The sequence below is a fragment of the Hemicordylus capensis genome, chromosome 16, assembly GCF_027244095.1.
Source record: "Hemicordylus capensis ecotype Gifberg chromosome 16, rHemCap1.1.pri, whole genome shotgun sequence".
In the NCBI taxonomy this organism is placed as follows: domain Eukaryota; kingdom Metazoa; phylum Chordata; class Lepidosauria; order Squamata; family Cordylidae; genus Hemicordylus; species Hemicordylus capensis.
The window spans coordinates 14227312-14250589 of NC_069672.1; the positions used below are offsets into that span (position 1 = coordinate 14227312).

At 46.3% G+C, this 23278-nt stretch overlaps 2 protein-coding genes across 8 annotated transcripts in view; both read left to right on the top strand.

Moving 5' to 3' along the window:
* UBE4B (ubiquitination factor E4B) overlaps positions 1–4586 on the top strand; it is a 44275-nt gene extending 39689 nt beyond the window's left edge. For both annotated transcript variants that reach the window (XM_053281160.1, XM_053281159.1), the window contains 3 exons: positions 1613–1787; positions 2008–2154; positions 3176–4586. In XM_053281160.1, coding sequence (XP_053137135.1) covers positions 1613–1787; positions 2008–2154; positions 3176–3237 — 384 coding nt within the window. In that variant the 3' untranslated portion in view covers positions 3238–4586. The remainder of the gene's footprint in view (positions 1–1612; positions 1788–2007; positions 2155–3175) is intronic.
* Positions 4587–4706: 120 nt separating this feature from the next.
* On the top strand, positions 4707–22585 carry LOC128338549 (solute carrier family 2, facilitated glucose transporter member 5-like). Of its 6 annotated transcripts, none has more exons than XM_053281161.1 (13): positions 4707–7674; positions 7942–8016; positions 9558–9653; positions 10430–10587; positions 10904–11028; positions 12387–12539; positions 12622–12747; positions 14148–14335; positions 15958–16068; positions 17192–17293; positions 19266–19341; positions 19462–19589; positions 21288–22585. In XM_053281161.1, exons 2-13 carry the CDS (start codon positions 7972–7974, stop codon positions 21525–21527), a joined length of 1548 nt encoding a protein of 515 aa, XP_053137136.1. In that variant the 5' UTR covers positions 4707–7674; positions 7942–7971; the 3' UTR covers positions 21528–22585. The 6 variants fall into 6 exon arrangements, with proteins under 6 accessions (XP_053137136.1, XP_053137137.1, XP_053137141.1 ...); XM_053281162.1 differs by having other exon boundaries at positions 4707–7635; XM_053281166.1 differs by having other exon boundaries at positions 19271–19341; positions 21288–21424.
* Positions 22586–23278: the final 693 nt, after the last annotated feature.

Below are 23278 nucleotides of genomic sequence, written 5' to 3' on the forward strand. Positions count from 1 at the left end.
CGACAGGCAGAGCCCCAACGTGACCTGAAGTGTCGAGTCATGCTGCTGCAGGTTGCTCGGATCTCTTTGTTCAGAGAGAGCTGGCTAGGCTATAGGAGTGCCTGGCTGCATTTCCACCCCCGGTGGCTGAAACGTGTGTCTGCGTCACACCCAGAAGCAAAATATCTTCCTTCCACGCAGCTGTGGCGGCTTGAGATCTGGCCGCAGCGTTCTGGAAGCCGCCGAGGGTGTGGATTTCCCCACCCCGCCCCCCAGCAGCGGCTGGTTGCTGCTGCTCCAGGTAGCTGCGCCGTCCTCCTTGCAGCGATACTGCATCGAACTGGCAAGCCCCCAGCAGGTGCTGGCTTCGGGCATGCCGCGGCTCTTGACTGCAGGTCTTCTGGAGTGAATGTGACAAGCAGAGGCAGTTCAGGTGCCGGTGGCATCCTCTGCTCCATTTGCCTTGCATTTGGCTGACCTGTCACAAGCGCAGGCGACCTTACTCTCGGCTGAGAAGAGCTCATAGGCCGGGATACAACTGGTTGAGAGAGGCGATCCCGGAGAGAGACAGATGCTAAGCCCATTAGGGCTATGCGGCCTGTCTACTGGCAGTGTTTAGCCAGATGGGTCAAAGAAGCCGGGGACGGCAGAATAAAAATTTCCGGTGTTGGAGGGAACAGCTTGGGTCTCTTTGCCCCTTCCTTGTGGCCCGTGTGTGTGTGTCTTGGCAGTATTTTTTGTTGTATGCAGATCTAGTCCACTGATTTAAATGGATGCTATTAGACTAGATGTCTTTAATCAGGTGGTAGCCCTACATTGAACTGGTTGGGATTTATATCCCACCTTCTCCAACAAATGCAGAGTGAGCATAAGAACAGCCCTGCTGGATCAGGCCCAAGGAGGCCCATCTAGTCCAGCACCCATATTCCCACAGTGGCCCACCAGATGCCTCCGAGAAGCCCACAGGCAAGAGGGGAGGGCCTGCCCTCTCTCCTGCTGTTGGTCCCCTGTGACTGGGACAGAGAGGCATCCGGCCTCTGAACCTGGAGGTAGCCTATAGCCATCAAGATTAGTAGCCATTGATAGACCCCCCCCCCATGACTTCATCTCCATAGCTTGATTATGCACTGTGTGAAACAAATACTTCCTTTTGTCAGCCCTAGACTTCAGCAGTGAGTTTCATGGGATGACCCCTGGTTCTAGTATTGTGAGAAAAGAAAAGAATGTGCCTCTCTCCACACCATGCATAATTGTGTAGCATGTTTCCCCTTAGTTGCCTTGTTTCTGAACTAAAAAGCCCCCATTGCCTTGCTTCAGTAAGGAAGGTGCTCCCACGTCCCTGACCATCTTGGTTGCCCTTTTCTGGTTCTACAATCCCTTTTTGAGACACAGTGACCAGAACTGTAGTCCACATGTGGCCACGCCATAGATTTTTATATAAAGGCATTCATATGTTTTGGACAGATTCCAATTGCTGAAACAAAGATTAATATGGATGGTGTGTGTGTGTGCGCGTGCGTACATAAAGCTGGTTAGAAAAGAGACTGGTTTCTCGACCCCTAGAACAGCTGGCCCCTTTGCCGGATCGATCTCTGTTGCTCACTTGACCGTAATGCCTCTCTCTGGTTTGCAGAGGTCCTACAGCAAGGAGCTGTTTGAGGAGGTCATTTCAAAGATGAGGAAGGCCGGAATCAAATCGACGATAGCAATCGAGAAATTCAAGCTGTTGGCGGAGAAGGTGGAGGAAATTGTTGCCAAGAATGCTCGAGCAGAAATTGACTACAGCGACGCCCCCGATGAGTTCAGAGGCAAGTAGATCTGTGGGGGGGATCCGGCAACTTGGCAGCAAAGCGGCAACGTGCATGACGGACCTGCAGCAATGAGATTCTTAAGTGCACCGAGTGGAGGGTGGGTCAGAGTAACTTCTGACGTTGGAAAAACACCACAGCCTATAGCGCTCCGGGAGGGAATGCAGGAGCTGAGCACTGCCACTTTCACAGCTATAACCAGCGTAATCTTCCCCTTCAGATCCCCTCATGGACACGCTGATGACTGACCCGGTCCGTTTGCCCTCTGGTACGATCATGGATAGATCTATCATTCTCCGGCACCTTCTGAATTCTTCAACGGATCCTTTCAACCGGCAGCCACTAACGGAAAACATGCTGGAACCAGGTAGAGGAGCGGGACGTGTGTTAGCAACCGTGTGTGTGTGTATGTACATGTACATGCACACACGCTCTTGACGATACAGAATCCTATGTCTGACATAGGTGTACTGGGCAAAAAGGTTTGACCTGGTGCATGGCCGCATGTTCCCCTAGCTGATCCTCTGTTAAGTTCCGCAAACTATTAGTCTAGTAGTGCAGGGGGTCCCAGCCTTGGCTACCCAGATGCTGTTGGACTACAACTCCCATAAGCCATTGTGCTGGGGGAGGATGGGAGTTTCAGTCCAACAACTTCACAGGCATGCACAAGGTTCCAGTTTGGATCCTTGTTAGTTTGTGTGTTCAAACACGGATATCTTCCTCCAAAGAGCCAGTATAAGGCAGCTGCTTTATACCGAGTCAGACCATTGGTCTGTCTAGCTCAGTATTGTCGACACAGACAGGCAGCAGCTTCTCCAAGGTTGCAGGCAGCGAGAGTCCCCCTCAGCCCTATTTTGGAGATGCTGCCAGGGGAGGAACCTTAGGAACTTCTGCACGCAAGCAGGCAGGGGCTCTTCCCAGAGCAGCCCCATCTCCCCAGGGGAAGAACTTACAGTGCTCACATCTGTAGTCTCCCATCCCAATGCAAACCAGGGCAGACCCTGTTTAACAAGGGGGGGTGGAACAGTTCATGCTGGCTATCACAAGACCAGCTCTCCTCCTTGATTCTTGCCCCGCCCCCCAGTCCTAGTCCAGTACTAACTACTACACCACACTGGCTCTCAGTTAGGAACACAGGAAGCTGCCATCTACTGAGTCAGACCCTTGGTCCGTCTAGCTCACTATTGTCTACCCAGACTGGCAGCGGCTTCTCCAAGGTTGCAGGCAGGAATCTCTCTCAGCCCTATCTTGGAGATGCTGTCAGGGAGGGAACTTGGAGCCTTCTGCTCTTCCCAGAGCGGCTCCATCCCCGAAGGGGAATATCTTACAGTTCTTCTTCCTTCTTTTGTTTCTCTTTCCCAATCTGCCCCACCCCTCTTTCCTTCCAGTGCCAGAGCTGAAAGAGCAAATCCAAGTCTGGATGAGAGACAAACAGAACACCGACCACTGAAAACACCCCGGCAGCACAGCACTGACATGGACTCTGGAGAGCCGAGTGAGGGTCAGGATGGGCGGAAGTGACAATACTCTGGAAGCGGAAGCTGGGCGCAAACTCACCAGGTGCCTGCTGCCGCTGCCAAATACATAGAAGCATGTGGACAGACGGGCAGGGGAAGAAGCAGCTTAATTCTTGTACATATATTTAAGTGACACAAACGATGGTCGAATAGCATTATGGGGGATAAATTAGGAAGTTGCTCTTGCTACGAAGCAAAGTCCTCCTGACAGCTCATAACTGGGGTTGATACAGCCGAATTCTTTTTAGCGAAAGACGCACAGATCAGGGCAGCAAACCCTCCTCCAATGTGTGTTGGTTGGTTTCTTTCTTTTTTTAAAAAGCTTATTGCCAGATCTCCGTTAATTTTGATTGTGGTTGGAACCTTGAACGTTTTGCTGCTAAACTAATTCCCTTTCCCCCTTTCTTCCCCATCCCCTCTTCCTGCCCTATCCTGTCCTTCCCCCCCCACCCCACCTCTAATACAAAGAAAATGTTCCCAATATATTAAAAAACAACAACTCCTTGTCTGTCTCCAAGAGAACATAATCTTGAAAAGAAAACTGTGCCTGCAACAAGTGTTAATCTTGGGGGAATAATATTTTTCTATTATACATATTCATTTATTTTTTTGGTAGGCCGCACACAATGGCAAAGGGTGGTTATTGTTTCTTTCTTTTTTCCTTTGTCGGCACATCGATTTTAAGTTGTTCAACGTTTCCCTTTTGTCTTTTGGCGCTCCGGATTTTTTCTTTTAAAAAACAAAACAAAAAACCTTTGCAATGTGGGGAGATCCTGAAACAGCTGCCATAAAGAAGTTGGTGTGGAATACCTAAAACTTTGATTTAAAAGATATATAAAATTCTTTTAAAGCCAGAGATCTCATAAGCTAAAAGATGATTTCTGAGTCTTTTTAAGAGCCTGTCTCCAGGGGAGTGGGGTGTGTGGAAGATCATTTTATTCTAGGCGCCTACCAGTCGCAGGAGGGGGTCCATTTTTTTTATGTTGCGTACCGGTTTGTATCCATGGCTTGGCCTTACCAAAGCAAAAAAAAAAGGGTGCAGAAAAAATGTAGACTTGCTTTTTTTAAAAAAAGAAACTATATAAAAAGACTGAACACTTTTCTATAACTGCCCCCTGCTTAAAGATACTTGAATTTTCCTTTTTAAAAAGGATCTGAAACCACAGTGTTTTAAAAATTAAGCCTGAAAAATAAGAAAATGTTTTCTTTTTCCACTGACAGTGTCCTCTGTTCAGTTCCTGATTCTTGAACTACAATAAATGGTGATACACATTCACAAGAATTCTCCCATGTGTCCGTGTATCCAGGGATCGGGGCTGTGGCTTAGTGACAGAGCGTCTGCCTTGCATGCAGAAGGTCCAAGGTTCACTCCCAGGCAGCATCTCCAGGTAGGGCTGGGAAAGGCTCCTGCCTCAAATCTTGGAGAAGCTCCTGCCAGTCGAGGTAAACAACACTGAGCTAGAGGGACCAAGGGTCTGACTCAGTATGAAGCAGCTTTCTATGTTGCTTGTCCTGCTTCCCACAGTGGCCAACTAGAGGCCTCCAGGAAGCCCACGAGCAGGACATGCAAACCATCTCTTTCTGTTGGTTATCACCCAACTGGTTTTCAGATACTTGCTGCCTCTCACATAGCACATAGCCATAGTGATTCATGGCCCCTTAATTCATTGAATCCCTTTAAGCTTGAGGTCATCACCACCACTTGTGCCAGTGAAACCTAGAAGTCAGTTGCCCATGGCACAAATGAATACTTGGGTCTGTCTCAAATCTACTGCCAGGCAACTAAAAATTGGCTGAATGCCTATTTTACAAATAGAGATCGCAAGGAGCTTGTTGCTCTGTCGGAGCTGATGCTTAAGTTCTGCTCCTGGAATAGCTGTGGAAGCCAAGTCTCAGCGTTGTGCTGCCGCCTCGTTCAATGGATTGAATCGCGACGGATCAAGGGGTTGCTGCCCACAGAAAACACCAATACGAAAGGAGACGTTTTGGTGGTGGCTCCCAACGCTTTGGAATCCTTTTGCTGGGAAACGCTAGGCTGGGAAAGCAGGGTAAACAATATCCTACATAAAGTCTCAACATGAAGAAGTTTGTACTTGGCGGGGGAGTACAAACTGAAGCTGAATTCCCACTTGCAGGGTGGCCATTTTGGAAGAGCTCAAGAAATTGCTAACACTAGGCGTCTTGGACATCTGCATTGGGTTTAACTACTAAAACAAAGGGCACAACTTAATTAGTGGCAGAGTCGATATTTGCCACCTGCTAAGTACCACAGCGTGAGGTACATAGCCAGTATCTCTGACTTCTGACACTGCCATCCTACACAGGTCCCTTCTTTACAGTAATCCATGGCAGAAACTTGCATGAAATCAGCGGAATAATTGGGAGCAAACGATCTTCCTCCAACTTCCCCAACTGTATAGTGAGAACATTGCCAGGCTTGCTGTGAACGTTAATTACAAACGTCGTAAAGCACTTGGGCCACTCAGAAGGCGAATTTCTAATTCCGAAGTGTAACACATAAAATAACCGTGCCCTTTCATTGCTAGACAAAGGCTTCAGAATCCAGCAGAGCTGTCCTTTTGCTGGTCGTCGTCATGAGAACCAGAACAGTCTTCAAGGCAGTGCCAGAAGCTAATCCATCCGCTAACTCGGAAATCTAGCTGAGCTTCTGCTTTAAGGAATAAGAGCCACAAGAGCACCCAAAGCTCCTCTAGCTGAATATGTCATGAACACAGAGTCGCTTTGAAAAGCATTCAGCTTGCTAGATGCGATTCAGTGGGTGTCACAGCCCATGCAGTGCCTGTGAACAGCTATTCTGGCTCCCAGTGACTGATCCATTGAGGAAAGAGGGGGAAACAGACCTCATCAGGAAAAGAAATACTAAGTGGATGGAGGAAAAAGTCATCTGCTGGTTTTGTCACCGCAGTTGGGAAGGCTGTGTCTTTGTCTTTTCTTGAAGATGAAGAAGGCTGACGAAGAAACGTGCCGAGAGTAAAGAGCCCGAGAAGAACTAGCGGTGGTGCCAACACATGTGCAGAGTGCCTTTCTTTTGGCCACCACTAACTTTAGAGTCTGTTTCTTGCATTACTGTTAACTGCAGGGAGCCCTTTCTCCAGACACCCAGGATTAAAGAGCAGGGCTTCCAAGGCAGATTGAAACTTCCGTGGTGGTGGTGGTGGTGGTGGTGTGTGTGGTGCTTGATCCCCACCTTAATTTCAGTGGTGCCACAGATCTCTCGAGCTGAAATACCATAAGATCAGGGTTTCCTTTGCCCCACACACCATGTAAAAGGCACTTTCTGCCCACTTCTTTGCCAGCTTTCTCTTGCTTGTATGCACCCACATGCCAAGACCCAGAATTCTCTTAGTCTCCGTTTCCCTCCATCTCAAGGCTGCCCTCCTCCACACTAGCTCTAGGAATACCTATACCTCTCAAGCAGAAATGTGACATTCCTACAGCAAAACCCTGGCAGATAAATGCAGGCCTAGGAGGATCTTGGCCACCATATTGGTCTCCCCAGAATAAGCGAGAACTCTGGTCTGAAACCAGCAGGTAGGGATGTGTTTGTGTGTGTGTGTGTGTGTTTAACCATCTAATAATAATTGCAATCCAAGAGACACTGGGAGTTTATGATAAGCCTTCATTTTATTCCTTTCAGAGGTTTCCAGATAGGGACAAAAAGATCAATGTGATTTCTTTAAACACTTCACAAAGCACACGTTCTGATTTAAACCCTGGGGAAACTTTGATGAGTAATAACCTAAACCCAATACTCAGCATTTGCATAACACTTGGGGGCACTCACGGTGAAGCACCCATGTTATGTTACAGTCCTAGCAAAAACCCCTTTAGGATAGGTTGCTGCTGTTGTTGTTTACACAGTCAGACAGGTGTTATTGACTGGTTTGTTTTATCCAGACATCAAGTCCTTCCCAAGGACCTGGGATGGCTGAATTTTATTATCAATGTTGTTGCTGCTATTATTATTATTACCACTACTGTTATTATTTCCCCTTGCAGATAAAGGGGATGGCAGAGGCAAGATCCAAACCCAGGATTTCTTGGTTCACAGCTCAGTCTCTTAGCCGCTGTGTTACACCAGTTCTGTTATGGCAGTAATCGGCGCGTCTTAAATTATTCTGTGGGTAGGCTCCTACACCTGCCCCCTTTCTTCCAGAGTTTCTGCCTCTTCTCAGCTTCAAACTGCCAACCACTTCCTCCGGAACCTTCCTCCGGAACCTTGGGTCTCACAATGCCATGAGCCTTCTGCGCGACGGACGTCAAGAGAAAAGACGGTTCAGTGGATTTCTCGCTTACGGGCACAGAAAACAGTTTGTGTCTGCTTTGCCTATTCATCCCCAAACACCAGGGTGGGAATTACCTTGTATAGGGTGGGTGGGCTGCCCATAGACAAATGCCACGGCTACCCAGTTTGAGGGCTCTTTATAAGACCCTCTGTACTCTGTGCAAGAGAGACGCAGGTTACCGCCTTCAGGCCAGCTGGTCCGTTTCCTGCAGGCATTTGGTGGGCACTTGCTTCTGGAGCCTACCTACTGGACTAGCTGGATCTAGCCAAGCAGTTCTCGTGTTCTTAAGACAACGGGAAGACACAAGATCAACCTCTTCTTTCCCCACAGCTCAGCCTCCTGATTTCTATCCAAGAAAGCATGGAAATACTGAGAAAGATAGCCAGTGTTGGGCCCAACAGGGAGGTGAGCATGTAGGGTTCATCTGTCCTACCGGGTTTTGTAAGCCATTGACCATCTAAATTGATGTACTGTATAATTATTTTCTGGGCCCATTTGTAAGCCAGTAATACAGTATTTATAATTATTGGTACCAAATGGAATGGTGTGGGTGCAATGATTGTAAAGTGGGAAGAGAAAGGATAAAAACAGAGAGAAGACAAATTATGTATTGACAAAGAGGAAAAAAACAAAATATTTTGAGTTTCTTTAATTAATATTAGCAAGACTTCTTTCCAATTAATGTGTCTCAGATCAGGATCTTGTCAATATTTAAGCGTGTTTTCTGGGAGTTGGTTCTATAGAATAAGACAGTTCACACAATGATAAATAGGATAAGAGAAGGTGGCCTTGCTCAGTTCAGGAGACGTGTGAGCTCCTGTTTTCTCCTCTGTGTAGATGATCATTGTTGGCGCTGCTGACCCTTTTAATTTTTACTCATACACACATGCAGAAAACAGGACTGCACACAGTTCCTGAGCTAGGATAGGACACTTCTCTTTTGATCACTGTGTGAACCAGCCTATTGCAAATGAGATTTCTGGATAGAAACTCCTGATGGGACCCTCTAACACTTCTGTTGTAGGTGGGAAGAAACACCAGATACTATTTTAAAATATTTTAAAGTTCTAAAGCTTCAGTAGTAGGAAGACACTGGAAAGAACAGGCAGTGCTCTCAGTAGAAGAAAGGAACAGGAACAGATGTGGCAGACGAATTATTATTTTTATTGATTGATTGATTGAATTTATATATACCGCCTAGTATACAAATCTCTAGGTGGTGTACAGAATTAAAAACATAAAACATTACACATTTAAAAAGTTTTAAAAATTCAGTCGCAGTTGAAGGCCTGGGAAAACAGGTACGTCTTCAGGGTCCTCTTAAAAGCAAACGGAGAAGGAGATGTTCTTATTTCAGTGGGGAGCACATTCCAAAGCCCGGGGCAGCCACAGAAAAGGCCCAGTTCCAAGTCGCCACCAAACGTGTTTTCAGCAACTGTAACCAGATCTCTTCAGATGATCTTAATAGGCGACAGGGTTCACAACGGAGAAGGCGCTCTCTTAAATATCCTGGACCTAAGCCGTTAAGGGCTTTATAGGTAATAACTAGCACTTTGTATTTCATTCGGAAACCTATCAGCAGCCAGCTGGAGCTGAGAAGCAACCACTTGCACAACCACATTGCCCAACCAAGGAAGATTTTATTCCTGTCCATCGCTTCAAATATTGCAAAAATGAAAAAAAAGAAATCCTCCGGAACACAGTAAAGATAACGGGACTCAATGTTGGATTGCTGGAGAATGTTGTATTATTCTTGGTGGGTTCCATTCTACTGGAATAGAACCAGGCTTAATAAAATGGGAAGGGGGAAAGGTACTGCATCTGACCGCTTTCTTTATTCTAGATTTAATCTGAACTCTTAACTTGCTGTGCCATATTTTAATTAGAATTGACATTTGCGCTCTGCACTATGACCTACTTACTATATTTGCTGTTTCCTCTTCCAGGCCCTGACTATTAAGTTAGTTGTCATTTCGACGATTTCCTCCATAGGATACCTCCAATATGGTTACAGCTTCTGGGTATCAACAATCATATTTGAAGTAAGACGGCCTTATACAGCCTGTGATTTATTGGAGTAGGAATTAATGTGTACCTCCAATGGTCCGAATTTATCCAGACAATCTTCATTTCTGGCACTACTCCTGTCTTTTGTCATTGTGAGAGATGTCAGAACACCTTCCAAAAAGTGTTTAGTGAGTGCATGTTTGCATCAGGATGCCCCCAGTTTCTGTTTCTTCCCCTTGGGGTCTAGAAATTAAATATCTCAGAAGGGTGGGCTAGATGGAGCACTCCAATTCAACATTTACCCAGAATCGACAGCCAGAAATCAGATCTAAGATTAACAATCCTGGGTAAATGTCGAGTTGGTGCCTTGCCAAATCAGCACTGTCAGAATTTTCTGGGTTTACACCATGGGAAATCAGTACACTTCCAGTACATTTTCACACAACATATAATCAACTTGTGGAATTCTCTGCCACGAGATGTGGTAACAGCCAACAACCTAGATGGCTTTAAGAGGGGTTTGGATAATTTCATGGAGGAGAGGTCTATTGATGGCTACTAGTCGGAGGGCTATAGGCCACCTCCAGCCTTGGGGGCAGGGTGCCTCTGAGTACCAGTTGCAGAGGTGTAATAGCAGGAGAGAGGGCATGCCCTCAACTCCTGCCTGTGGCTTCCAGCGGCATCTGGTGGGCCACTGTGCGAAATGGGATGCTGGACTAGATGGGTCTTGGGCCTGATCCAGCAGGGCTGTTCTTATGTTCTTATAGTCTGGAAAGGCCCTAATTCAGATTATTATGTGCTCTTCTTCTAGCGTATGAAACTCCTTCACAACATTCACAGCAACACAACAGAGCAGCGTTCGGAGATGTCACTTTACATGGTCATGAGTAAACTGGCCGTTTTTGTCTTTGCAATTGGAGGCATACTTGGTTGCTTTTGCACTGGTCCCCTACTGGATGGATACGGCAGGTACAGAGACCTCTCCTAGGGCTTAACGTGGTGTCTGGGCAGAAGAATGTTGATCTATAGGTAGACTTCAAAAGCAAGTTTCTGGAACCTCAGATGCCGAAGGATATGACTGCATAGGGTTAAGAGTGGAAGTTTCTGTTTCTTGTAGGGCTTCCTCGTCCTTTCCCATCAAGAGCAAAATCATCGCAAGATGAAATCTGCTTGCCATCCTATCTCTCCTCTCCCATCCCATGTGTGTCCCGCTCTTTTTATGCTACCCTAAATCATGTTATGCTAAAATTATGCATCCTCTTCCATCTTTTCACTGCATTTTCAGGAAAACTACATTGATAATCAATAGCCTTCTGTCCATCATTTCTGCTTTCATCATGGGTTACTCCAATGTGGTAGATCGCTACGCATACACACTCTTTTCATGCTTTTTATCTGGAGTTTGTTCAGGTCAGTCAACGTCTTGAATTGTTTAAGAGGAGGCATGCAAGGGTGGAGTTCTCCTGAAATTCATGCCCTTTGACCTGAGACTTTTGCCTCAATATCCCAGATATCTTGAGCTGTAAAGAGGGGAAACTCAGCACGCACTCAGTGGCATTCTCTCCTTGCTCACCTCTTCCAGTGCTCAGCACTGTTTTCGGTGTCCCAACTGATACTGTGAACATGTGCCATTTCCAGGAGATGGACAGGCTCTGAGACTCTCTTGGAAAGAGACTCTCTCTTTCATCTTCTCCAGAAGATGCAACCTGCATCAAAGACTTTGTCTCCAGCGGGGTGGTATGCTACCAGCAAGCAGCATGGTAGCATTCCTGGATAACAGAGCCTGTTGTCAGAGCAAACTCTCGGTTCAGCTTCCTCTAGGGGTCACTTTAAGGGGTCAGTCACTGGAAGCCATATGATGACTGAGCCATATGGGCCTCTCTAGGGAGGGTGGTCTAGAGTGTGCCAGAGCCACAACCCAAAAGGCCCTTCTCCTCATGCCCACCTGCCTGACCTCAGACAGTGGGGGACCGGGATCAGAAATGCAGGGGCTGAAAGAGCAGATGCGGGGAAGCACTTCTGAGAGCTTCCCAGGTTCCATGTAGGGCTTTAAACCTAAGAACTAGTACACTGAAGTAAACCCAGAAATGAACATGTAGCCAGTGCGGGCTGGAGTTATATGTTCTCTTTTTCAGACGAGCATCTCAGCATGTGCGGGGGTCTGGCAGCGGCATTTTTGACCTACTGAAGTGTGCAGGGGCTTTTCAAGGGTAGCCCCTTGAAGTGCATGTTACACTAGTCCCATTGTTTAGGTTACTGGAGCACGAATGACCATGGTCAGTCCTCCAGGAAAGGATGTAGCTAGTTTACCACCTGAAACCGTTCATAGGTTTGTTCTCATGACGGTAAACTAGGTAGGGCAAATGTCCTACCCAGCTTTGGGAGCTGTGCACACGCCCGATTCGTGGTCGTGTGGGAGTAGAAATCTAGGTAAATGCAATTGTACCTAGTAAAAATCTAGGAGGCGGTAGTGATCGTGTGGGAGCCTCCCACTGCATAGAGGTGGGTGGAGCCTCCCCTCCAACCCTTCACCTGTACCCAGCTGTTTAATGTGGCAGGAGGGAAGGCTGTTTGGCCCAGGTGAGACTCCCATATGATCCCTTTTCCTCCTCCTACCCAGGTTTTTAATCTCAAGCAAACAAAAATTGGAGTGCGCTCAGTTCCCAAAGCAGGGTAGGACAGTTTATGCTTGTGAGAACAAGACTCCTGTGTTTCTCTACTGGTTATGTGCATGCTCTGGACAACCCCTTATTTTATTATCTAACCAGGGATAGGCTCCTGCGCTATTCCAATCTATATTGGAGAGCTGTCCCCGTCCAGTGTGAGGGGAGCCATAATCTGTTTTGTGACACTCGCCTTTGCTGTTGGGACCTCGATGGCACAGTTCCTCACTCAAATCAAAAGCATCGCATCCCATGAAGGTAAATTGAAGAGGTGCGTAATCAGTGGCCTGTAGCCGATCGAGTATGTCATGACCGTTCAGAAGCTTATCTCCTTGCCCAGGCTTGGCATTTTTGATGATCATCTCTGGAAGCCTGTCTGCGGTGGGATTCGTCACAATGCCCTTCTTCCCTGAAAGTCCTAGGTTCCTACTGATTCAGAAAGGGAACGAAGAGAAAGCAACGGAAGGTACAATGGCATCAGAAACCACAGAGACTACCCGGGGTGGGCAACCTGCGTAGCAATGACAACCCCTCAGGCTGAAAAATCTTGACCCCACATTAGACCTCACTGAGCCAGTTTGAGTCATATTTTGATCGGTAACCTTCTCACACAAGCATGAACTGGGGAGGAGACTCTTCCTACCCATTTTCAGAAGCTGGGTGCGCTCTCAGTGTGTGATCCTGTGTTTGAGGAAAACAAGGGAGGAGGCAGGGAGCTTGATTGTCTGCGAACCCCAGCTGGGTAGTTGGAGTGCATTAGTGAGGAGGAGGAGGAGGAGGAGATTCCGTCCCCAGCTTCTGAACAAAGTCGGCAGAGAAATCGCCCTATCTAGCTGGGCCTGGCAGATGATCAAGTTCCCTGCCTCCTACCTTGCTCTTATCTCACACAGGGTCACATATCGGGAGTGCACTCAGCTCCTGAACTCGAGTAGGAGATGTTTCCTATCCTAGTGATCATTGTGTGAAGCACCATTATTGAGATAGGAGTAAGTGATGAGTGTGCATCTCCTCCTCCAGTACATGCTTTAATCGCACACGCAGGGGGACTGCACACACTCTCTGGGTAAGGGAAGAAGTGGAGGGAAGGACACACACTCTCACATCTTAATCACACAGGCCAAGCCTCTCAGGTGAAGAACTGTCCACACCAGCCCCATGTTATGCCATGGAGCTGAAGGTTGGGAAATTTAGGACCGACAAAAGATTGGATAATTCCAATCTATGGAATTATCTGCCACGGGATGTGGTGATGGCCAGAAGTTTGGATGGCTTTAAAAGGGGCTTAGACAAATTCATGGAGGACAGGTCTATTAATAGCTACTAGTCTGGTGGCTTTAGGCCACCTCTGGCCTCAGAGGCACGATGCCTCTGAGTACCAGTTGCAGGGAAGTAACAGCAAGAGAGAGGGCAAGCTCTCACCTCTTGCTTGTGGGCTTCTCAGAGGCATCTGGTGGGCCACTGTGTGAAACAGGATGCTGGACTTGATAGACCGCCTTGGGCCTGATCCAGCAGGGCTATTCTGATGCTCTTATTAGTGAGTGTGAATTGTAACCGCTTGTTTATCCCTAGGCAGTTTACATACAGCCACCCACATTTAATTGTGTGTGCATGTGCGTGTGTATAGAGACATATGATAATATATATGTGTGCATTTATATGCAGCTGCCACCCCTAACATGAAACGTTTATGTAAAAGTCAGAAAATGTTCAGGTTGGACACTGCAGCTCTTCTGGGTTAAGGGAGACCTCGGCCAAGGGTCTCCAAAATCCTGGAGCTGAAAGAGACTGTTTGTGGTAGCAAAAATGTTTCATCCCAGAGTCTCTCCCCTCCCAATTCAAATATTCTCTGCATCACTTCCCACCCAGCCTTGAAAAAGCTGAGGGGCACAGCTGACGTGGAAGAGGAGATCGAAGACATGAATCAGGAGGATATAATTGAGAAGGCAGAAAAGGGCATGGGTCTGTGTAAACTTATGTGCTTCCAAGGACTACGGTGGCACATCATCTCTCTCGTTGTCTTAATAGTGGGGCAGCAGTTCTCGGGCATCAGCGTGGTAAGGAAGGTGCTATCCTAAATGCCTAAGGGGTTGAACTGGGGAAAATGTGGGCGTAGGAACTTGTTTACTATATCCTGATGCTGTTATGAGGATTGTTGTCCTGTGATCGAAACTCTTGCCTATACAAGCAAGGAATTGCAGAGGGTTTTCGGAAGATTGGGTGGTTCACCGATCACTCGCTGTCTGTCTCTAGGCTATATACTGAGGGGGACATTCTGTTCTCCAGCTGTTTGTACGGGGGCCAGAAATACCGGACGCTCTCAGAATGCTCAGGTTCTGTGGGCAAGCTGGCATCACTTTGCAGTTAAAGTGTCACAGGTACAGAGCACACCTATGCTGAAATGGTGGAAAGTTATTGGGAAGATCCAGAGTCGAGTATCATTCTGTTTGGGAATGGTTTTTGGCTTTCCAGAAGGGGGCTTAACCTTTCCTTAAAAGTTATAGGAAACTATCAAGGACAGTAGTTGTGATTCACAACATATTTTAAAAACAGGCCAAATCTGTTAAACAATTAAAACGGTTCAAATATTAGCATTTCCCTACTATAATTTTTTTGCTACCGCTTGAAGGGGGAGAGGAAACTTTCCCACGCAATGACATCGCATCAGATATTCCTTTCAGCCAACATTACTACAGATGCATTTGAGGGGAAAGCAAGCCAGCAGACTCATGTTGATGTCAAGTAGGGCCCTGGGTCTTCCAAGAGAGAGACCCGAGTACAGGGTACCTAGTGTCGTCAGGACCTGTTGACTATTTCAGCCATTCCCCTTCTCGTATCGGAGGAACTGTGGCTCTTCTACCTTGCTTTGTCCAGTTCCCCTCCTTCAGCGTGTCATCCAATTGCAGAGAGACATGGATTTGAGCCCAGGTCTCCTGCTGGCGTCAGCAGGCTCTGAGGCAGAATTAATTAATTAATTAATTATTACATTGATAAACCGCCCCATCCAAAGGCTCTGGGTGGTGTACAACAATTTTTTAAAAAAAACCGATAAAAACACATACCAGTGTGTGTAAAATTACTGGTTATTATTACTTGAGAGACCACCTTGCTCCATATGTCCCTACCTGTACCTTCAGATCTTCTTCGGAGGCCCTTCTCTGGGTGCCCCTGCCAAACAAATTGAGGTGGGTGGCTACCAGGCCTTTTCGGTGGTTGCACCCCATTTATGGAATAGCCTCCCCAGTGAGGTTCATCTGGCTTCATCACTTTGTTCTTTTGGTATGCCAGGTAAAGATCTTTTTGTTCACCCAGGTGGGCCTTTTAAATTTGGGTTTTTAAATTCGGCTTTTCAGATTTTATCTGATTTTTAACTAATTTTAAAATGAGTTTTTAATGCTGCTTTGTATTGTTTTGTATTTTATTTCTGCCTTTTTTGTCTGTTATGATTTAATGTATTATGTGTCTTTATTTTATGTATTGATCCTCTGTTGTGATCTACCCAGAGAACAATTTGTTATGGGGCAGCTAAAAAAAAGTTGGTGGTTGTTGTTTGGAATCAGACAATTATGAAGAGAGAAACTACAATAAATAGTCTCGTGATTCATTTCGCTCCAGAAACTGTGTCACCAGCAGTTTCTTTATGCATCCAATGATTTTGGTTGCTGTGGTCTGGTTTCAGGTATACTCTTACTCTGATGACATATTCATGAAAGTAGGGGTGACAGAGGAGATGCTCCCATACATTGTTTTGACAACCAGCCTATTTGCCTTCTTAATAGTCATAGTGTTGGTGAGTATCTCCCAGCTCTGTCCCTCCCCATTTTAAAGTGTCTAAACTCAATCTGCTTGTGAGACAAACTTGCTTGTAAGTTGTGTGCCAGTTTCGTTGTTACTTAGTTGTCAATCAACATTTAGTGGATTCCTGATGACTTCCCTCAAAGCATCATGGGAATTGTGATTTGACCAGGGTTCTGAGGGCTCTTCTTTGCTAGAGATCCTCATGGATTTGGGTTTGACCTGGAAGCTGTCGGAAGGGAAATGCAGCTTTCAGATACATATTGCTCTTTTTTGTATGAAATAAGGCCTGAGTGTAGTCTTTTCTGGGAGTGTGAAACACACCACTGCCTAGAAATCTATGGAAACTGTTTTTCTATTCCCCTAGGAGTTGGGGGTGGGGGTCAGAGTGTCAAAAGTGACCCAAAGTTGCACCTCCAGACAATCCCCCACACAGAGAAGAATGGCTCCCAGAGGTCCCTGGGGAAAGGCAATGACTGCTGGACCAGTTTCCATCTGTGGTGCGGGTATGCCCCTCCGTCACTGCTTCAGGCCTTTCCCATTCGATCCTTGCCTGTTTCAATGGTCACATCAATTCAACAAGAAAAAGACTTCTGCATGTATTGTTCACATGAAGACTCTACTTCAGTGAGGGATATGTCCCTCTAGTCCAGGCTTCCCCAACCTGCAGCCCTCCAGATGTTGCTGAACAACAACTCCCAGCATCTCTAGCCACAATTTGGGTATGCTGGGAGTTGTCGTTCAGCATCATCTGGAGGGCGGCAGGTTGGGGAAGCCTGCTCTAGTCTTTAATGGCTAACTCAGATGATGTTGCCACTAACCCACCCACACCACGTAAGACCCCCAACAGTTATTGATTTACATGTTTATCCTGCCCCGCTTCCAAGAGCCTCAGGGCCATGTACTTCCCCTCCTGATGCTACAGTCACAAGAACCATGTAATGCAGGTTAAGCGGAGAGAGAGGAACTGAGCCTTCCAGCCTAAGCTCTTCCTGGCCAAAGGAGGATATGACCCTCAGTCTATTTCCAACGCTCCATTCACTGCCCTGGCTCATTGTGGTCTCTTTCTCCCTTCCACATACAAACTCTCTCTCTCTCTTTGGATTTGTTTCTACTAGACTTATATCATTGATTCAGTGGGGCGGAGAAAAGTCCTCCTCCTTGGCTTAGGCATAAACAGCTTCTTCTGCGTTCTGTTAACCATGAGCCTCGAACTTCAGGTTTGTAACTCAAAACAGCCAGTATGGGTGTAATTTACCACTGACCATTTTGCAAACTCAGCCTCCCCTCTCCCCACAGACTCTGTCATGTACTTGATAAGCAGATGTATTAAAAAAAAAAAACACCCTAATTTAACAAAGGAGGATTTGGAATGGCTGTGTTTTGAAATGCAGCGCGTCTTTCTGCTTGTTTGATCCGCAGTGCAGAAGAACATGTGAGGGGGGAAATGGTTGTTTTGGAATGTGAGATTCACTTGGATTTTGCATGATGTGAAGAAGTGGGAAGGAATGTTTATAGACCTTTCAAGCAACGTTGACTTGGATGTTGTGCAGAAGGGGGCAACCATCATGATCAAGGGCCTAGAGCACCTTCCTGAACTAGGACTTCTTAGTTCTGAAAAAAGACAGTTCAGGGAAAACGTGATTGAGGTTTATAAAATTATGCCTGGTGTGGAGAGACCCTTTCCTCCCTTCTACAACACTAGAACCAGGGGTCATCTAATGAAACTGCCAGGTAATTTAGGACTGACAAAAGCAAGTCCTTTTCCCCCTCTGCCATGGGATGTGGTGATGGCCACTAGCTTGGATGGCTGTAAAAGGGGCTTTGACAAACTAATGGGAGGACTGGCTGCCACTCTTGATGGCTACCTCCTGGCTATCTCCAGGCTAAGAGTCAGAAAATGCCTCTGCGTGGATCTCGCTGTGTTGCTACCACTTGTCACGGCCTGACCTCAACCAGCCCCGTAACCCGTCAAGTTTAACCACTGCTGCCACGCAGACTGTTTAGGCTTTGTCTGGCGGAGAGTCCTTAAGTTGTTTGTGGTCAATTGTTTGGAGGAAAGATTAGAAATCAACTATCAAAAGACTAAGGTCATGGTGTTCACCAAGCAATACTCCAAACCCAGATGGCGGATTAATGGCCAAGAAATCAGCAGGTTAAAACTTACAGACATCTAGGGGTGGTTTTCCAGTCAAAATGGCTCCCGAAAGGCTCATGTTACCCAAGGTGCACATGCAAGTGCAACTGCGCTGTCTAGATTCTGTTTCTCCAGGGAAGGTTAATATATACCTGCAGTGTTGTGAAAGCCTTTTAAGGTAAGGTAGCCTCGTCCCCTGCAGGCAGGAAGCCAACCCAACAGTGGCTTGGGTCTGGCCCTGCCCGGCAGCTTCTCTAACGACATCCCTTGTGTGTGTGATGTCTTGTGCATGGGATGTGGCTGAGCCCCGAGAAAAGGTGCTGCCTAGAAAGGACAGGGAAGCACTCCTTTGGGGCTTTCCATAGCCTGGGCTTCAGCAGCCCCCACCGTTGCTGGCCTGGTTTCTTTGAACCCGCTCACAGAATGTTGGCTCCGCACCTGGTCCCTGCCAACTGAGCAAAGAGACCCCTTTTAAAGTGGCGATTTGTTTACATTTAGCATGGGGGGAGTAACTGGCCCTATCCAACCCCAGCACAGCATCCCTCCAATGGCAGTTGCTAGTATCTGATTTATGTTTGTTTATAGATTGGGAGCCCAATATCCTCAAGATATGGTGTCCAAAACTGTACATAGTACTCCAGATGTGGCCACACCATAGATTGGGTGGGCGGGGCAGGGAGATGAGGACGGGCGGGTGGCCAATGGGAGAAGAAAAAGGAGGCTGCGGCAAACTAGTGGCACAGATGCTCTTTGCCCAGCCCAGGTAGTTCAGTATTATTCATTTTTGTTTAGTATAGGAGTATTTTAAATTGTTGCCTGTAACTGTTCATTATTGTAACTGCGGGCTGGTCATGGACCATAATATATGAATGGATGGTGATGATTTTATTGGGCTAATTCAGCTACAACAGCCTTCCAAACCTATGTTGCATCAAAAAATCGGTAGAGTGGTGAGGGCTTTAGGCATAGGGGTGGAGAAAACCGAAGCTAAATGTTTCTTTAAAGATAAACAAGTAATTTTACTTGGAAATTAGTTGACCATTTTTCTCCATCAGAGCAGTGCCCCATGGATGTCATACATCAGCACATGCAGTGTCTTCATCTTCCTCATTGGACAAAACATTGGACCGGGTAAGTGCTCCAATGAAGCATGGAGCTTGTTGGAGATAGCACAAAATAGAAATGGAGTCAATCCACAAATGAGTCAGTGAAAAACGGCAATCAGCACCTTGAATCTCCTGCCTTACCCAGGTCCTGTTCCCAATGTGCTGATGGTGGAAATATTCCTTCAGTCATCCCGGACGTCGGCTTGTGTATTTGGGAAAGGTTTTCAGTGGCTTCTCAGCTTGATTAAAACCATCGTGTTCTATTTCATACAGGTGAGTGATCTCGTAGATCAGTATGGCAGTTAACTGGGGAGGAGAGCTGGTCTTGTGGTTGCGAGCATGAGTTGGCCCCTTTCCTAAGCGGGGTCTGCCCTGGTTTGCATTTGGATGGGAGATTAAATGTGTGAGCACTGCAAGATATTCCCCTGAGGGGATGGGGCCGCTCTGAGAAGAGCATCTGCCTTGCATGCAGAAGGTTCCAAGTTCCCTCCCTGGCAGCATCTCCAGATAGGGCTGAGCGAGACTCCTGCCTCCAACCTGGGAGAAGCTGCTGCACATGACAATTTTGAGCTAGATGGACCAATGGTCTGATGGTATAATGAAGCATCCTATGTTCCTAACTAAAGCCAGTCCCATCATTCCCCAGAACACACAAATGAAGCCGTGTCCCAAGTTTGATCCATTAATAGGGTGGCCATATTCTGACTCTCCAAATCGGATGCCTAATTTGCATCTTATGTAAATGGGCTGGGAATAATTTCTGAGCAGAATAGTGACTGCACATTTTGCTCCTTAACTCTGCATCTACAAGGGCTAGAGCTTAGCTTTTTTTTTTTTTTTTTAAATGAAAAAATCCGGGAGAATCTGGGTGGGCTAATCAATCTGGGTGAGATGCTTAAAATCCGGGTGAAACCTGGAATTTCGGGCAACATGGCAACTCTACCCATTAAACAAACAAACAGTTGTAAATACAACTTTTAGCTAACCGAAGGCTTGGTTAAACAAGTGTGTCTTGAGAGCTCTTCTAAAGGTTGCAGGAGAAGGCAGAGCTCTTACCAACAGGGAGCTCATTCCGGAGCCTCGGGGCAGCTATAGAAAAGGCCCGACCCTGAGTCACCACCAGATGAGCTGGAGGCAACTGGAGGCAAGCCCCCGCAGAAGATCTTACTATGTGGTGGGGGTCCTGAAGCAGGCGGTGCCCTCTTTAATACCCTGAGCCCAATCCATTTGGGGCTTTACAGGTCATCACCAGAACTTTATATTTTGTCCAGTAACATGTTTCCTTGGGTTGCTGCAGAGACCAACCTGGCTGCCACATTTTGTACCAACTGCAGTTTCCGGACTAGGTATAAAGGCAGCCCCACACAGAGCACATTGCAGTAGTCATGCTGGTGAGCTCCAGACCTATCTGCCACTGTTTTTAGGCAGTCCTCCTCCAGAAATGGCCGCAGTTGATGAAAAGCACCTCTGGTGCTGTCTCAGCCTGAAAAGCCAGAGAGAGGCCTGGGTCAAGAAGTGCTCCGAGGCTACGTGCTTGTTCCTTCTGGGGGAAGTGTAACCCCTCCCAGGACGTATATTTAATTGAATTATATGCTATTGAATAATGCCAGCATTGTTATTATTTAGAACATATTCAAGTTATACCACTTTTCCACCAAAAACTTCTCAAAATATGAAGCTGCTCGCCCTGCCACCAAGATGAGGGACAAATGCTGTCCCTCTAGGGACCAACATTTCATCCCTGAAATGAGGGACATCCTGCGTAGTGAGGGACAGCTGGCAACCTGACTACCTGCCTCCCAGGGTGCTTGTGAAGATGAAAAGAAATGAGATCATCCTTGTAATATAATACAATGAGCTCCATGGAAGATGGAACCCCCGTACGGTGGGATAAACAAATCAGCTTCTGTATGGCCCTCATTCCCATAGCTTTCTCTCTCTCTCCCCCTCTCACCCCACCCCCATCTCCAGAGCTTTTTTGGGACCTACATCTTCCTCGTCTTCTGGCCTATCTGCACAGCCACCCTTATTTACGTCTTCAAGATGATCCCAGAAACGAAGCAAATGTCCTTTGTAGCGATCAGGAGGGAAATGGCAATCCAAATTGGTAAGACGATCAAGGGGCGCTCAGGTCAACAGTTCAGACGCCGTTCAACACAGTCTTCGTTAAGAGGAAGAGCAAAAGGAAGGAGGAAAACGATGAAACGTTAACGTTGTGCTTCAACTGTCCTGGCTCTGTTGACAGATGCGCAATAGTAGTTTCCTTTCTGGTCCTAAGGAATGGCCTGGCTGTCCCACACTTTGTCTACTCTTATGACATAAACATTATCTTAAGTTATAAAATATACATACAATTAGAGTTGAATTGATGAGTTTCTCTCCTCTCTCTAGCCCCCAGTCCCTCCCGCACTCAGTTTCCTGCCTGGCTCTCTGGATTCTGCATGAGATTAGAGGGTAGGGAGGTTACTGGAAGGTGGTTCTCTGTCTTCCTCTCACCCGACAACATTTTGTGAGGATCTGAACAAGTTCTGTTGTATCTCCCTTAACAATATTGCCCGTCTGCCTAAATTAGATGAGAGGGCAAACTTGATCTTCCTCTCCAATATCTGAAGCAGGGAGGAAAGGTGTCCTTTTAAGTTCCTTTAACCCCCTGATAGCAGAAATTGAGAGGTGGATTGCATGGGCAGCCAGGTGGGGAGAAAAGATGGCATGTCACCATAATACTCTTTCCAAAATGCCCTTTTTAGAGTGATGGTCTTGTGATGGGTTTTCCATCCAAAAGAGCAGTTCCAGAACATAGGTGAGCTCCGAAAGCTATTTGTGCTCTTGTGCAAGCACAAATAGTGTGCCCAGGTTTCAGAGAGTGAGCACACAGCAGCATGGGGATGTCTGGAGAGCCTGCATTCGGCTCCTGGATGTTAGCCACCATTTCTTAAAAAAAACAAACTAGTGTCGTTCACACAACCATTCAAATCTAGGTTTAATATTGGTTACCGGCTTTAGCAAGACTGTGTGAACCCACGCCAAGGTGGGAATCTCAGATTCATCTCGGACCATAAACCACCTTCAGACTATTAACATACATTGAATAGATTGGTCACCCTTTCAGAGGAAATGTATGTTTATTCAATCCAGAGCATGAAGTTAGCATATTTATTTATTATACTTTTATGCCACCTGATATGTATATATCATATGATACAGCCACCCTCCAGAAGCTACAAACCTCTTAACTCTGGCCAAGAACAATAAAACATTGATTTCTGTAATCATTTTAGATGCATTTTATGTCACTGCAAATCAAACCTCATGTTGTTTTTTTTAAAGGGCTGCACGTGATAATATATGGAGTTAGAAGTGGGTTCCAAATACCATGTTGGTGCTAATGTTATTTTTTTTAAATTATTAATAAAGCACAGCATGCTGATCATTTAATAGAAGGAATGCTTTGGCTAGAGACGGAGTCTCTGCAAATCAATAGGTAGCATAAAATAGAAATTGAGACACCATAAATATTTAAAGGTACTCAGCTGTAGCTTTAGGTTAGTTCAGTGGTTCCTGAAGAAAACCTGCTTTAATATTCACATGGAAACAGAGTTCTGAGCACGGCTAGGAGAGATGGCGGCTTATGGAATCAAAAATACAACCCTAGAGATAAGTTTGAGAGATGTTTACCTCCTTCCTTCGGGACTGGTGCTTTCAACTCAGTTTGAAGAGTTGTACCTTGTTGCTGAAGTTAATTTTTCGCAAGCTGTTTATTGGCTTAAATTAAAACACAAGTTTAACTATAAGTCAAAAGCTTCCTAAGTCATCAGAAACTCACATGATTGCAGTGCACATGTTATTTTGATTCCTAACCTATTTCAAGGACTTGAATCAGGCGGCAACCTTTTAAAACCTGAAAAAGTAATGGGACAAAAAACACACATTAAGACACAAAAGCACTCTGTACCGAAAATAAA

Coding starts and splice junctions, on each gene's coding strand:
- LOC128338549 (XM_053281161.1), top strand. CDS start 7,972: ATGGAAATACTGAGAAAGATAGCCAGTGTTGGGCCCAACAGGGAG. Junction 8,017..9,557: donor GTGTTGGGCCCAACAGGGAG/GTGAGCATGTAG, acceptor TTCCTCTTCCAG/GCCCTGACTATTAAGTTAGT. Junction 14,336..15,957: donor AGTTCTCGGGCATCAGCGTG/GTAAGGAAGGTG, acceptor GTCTGGTTTCAG/GTATACTCTTACTCTGATGA.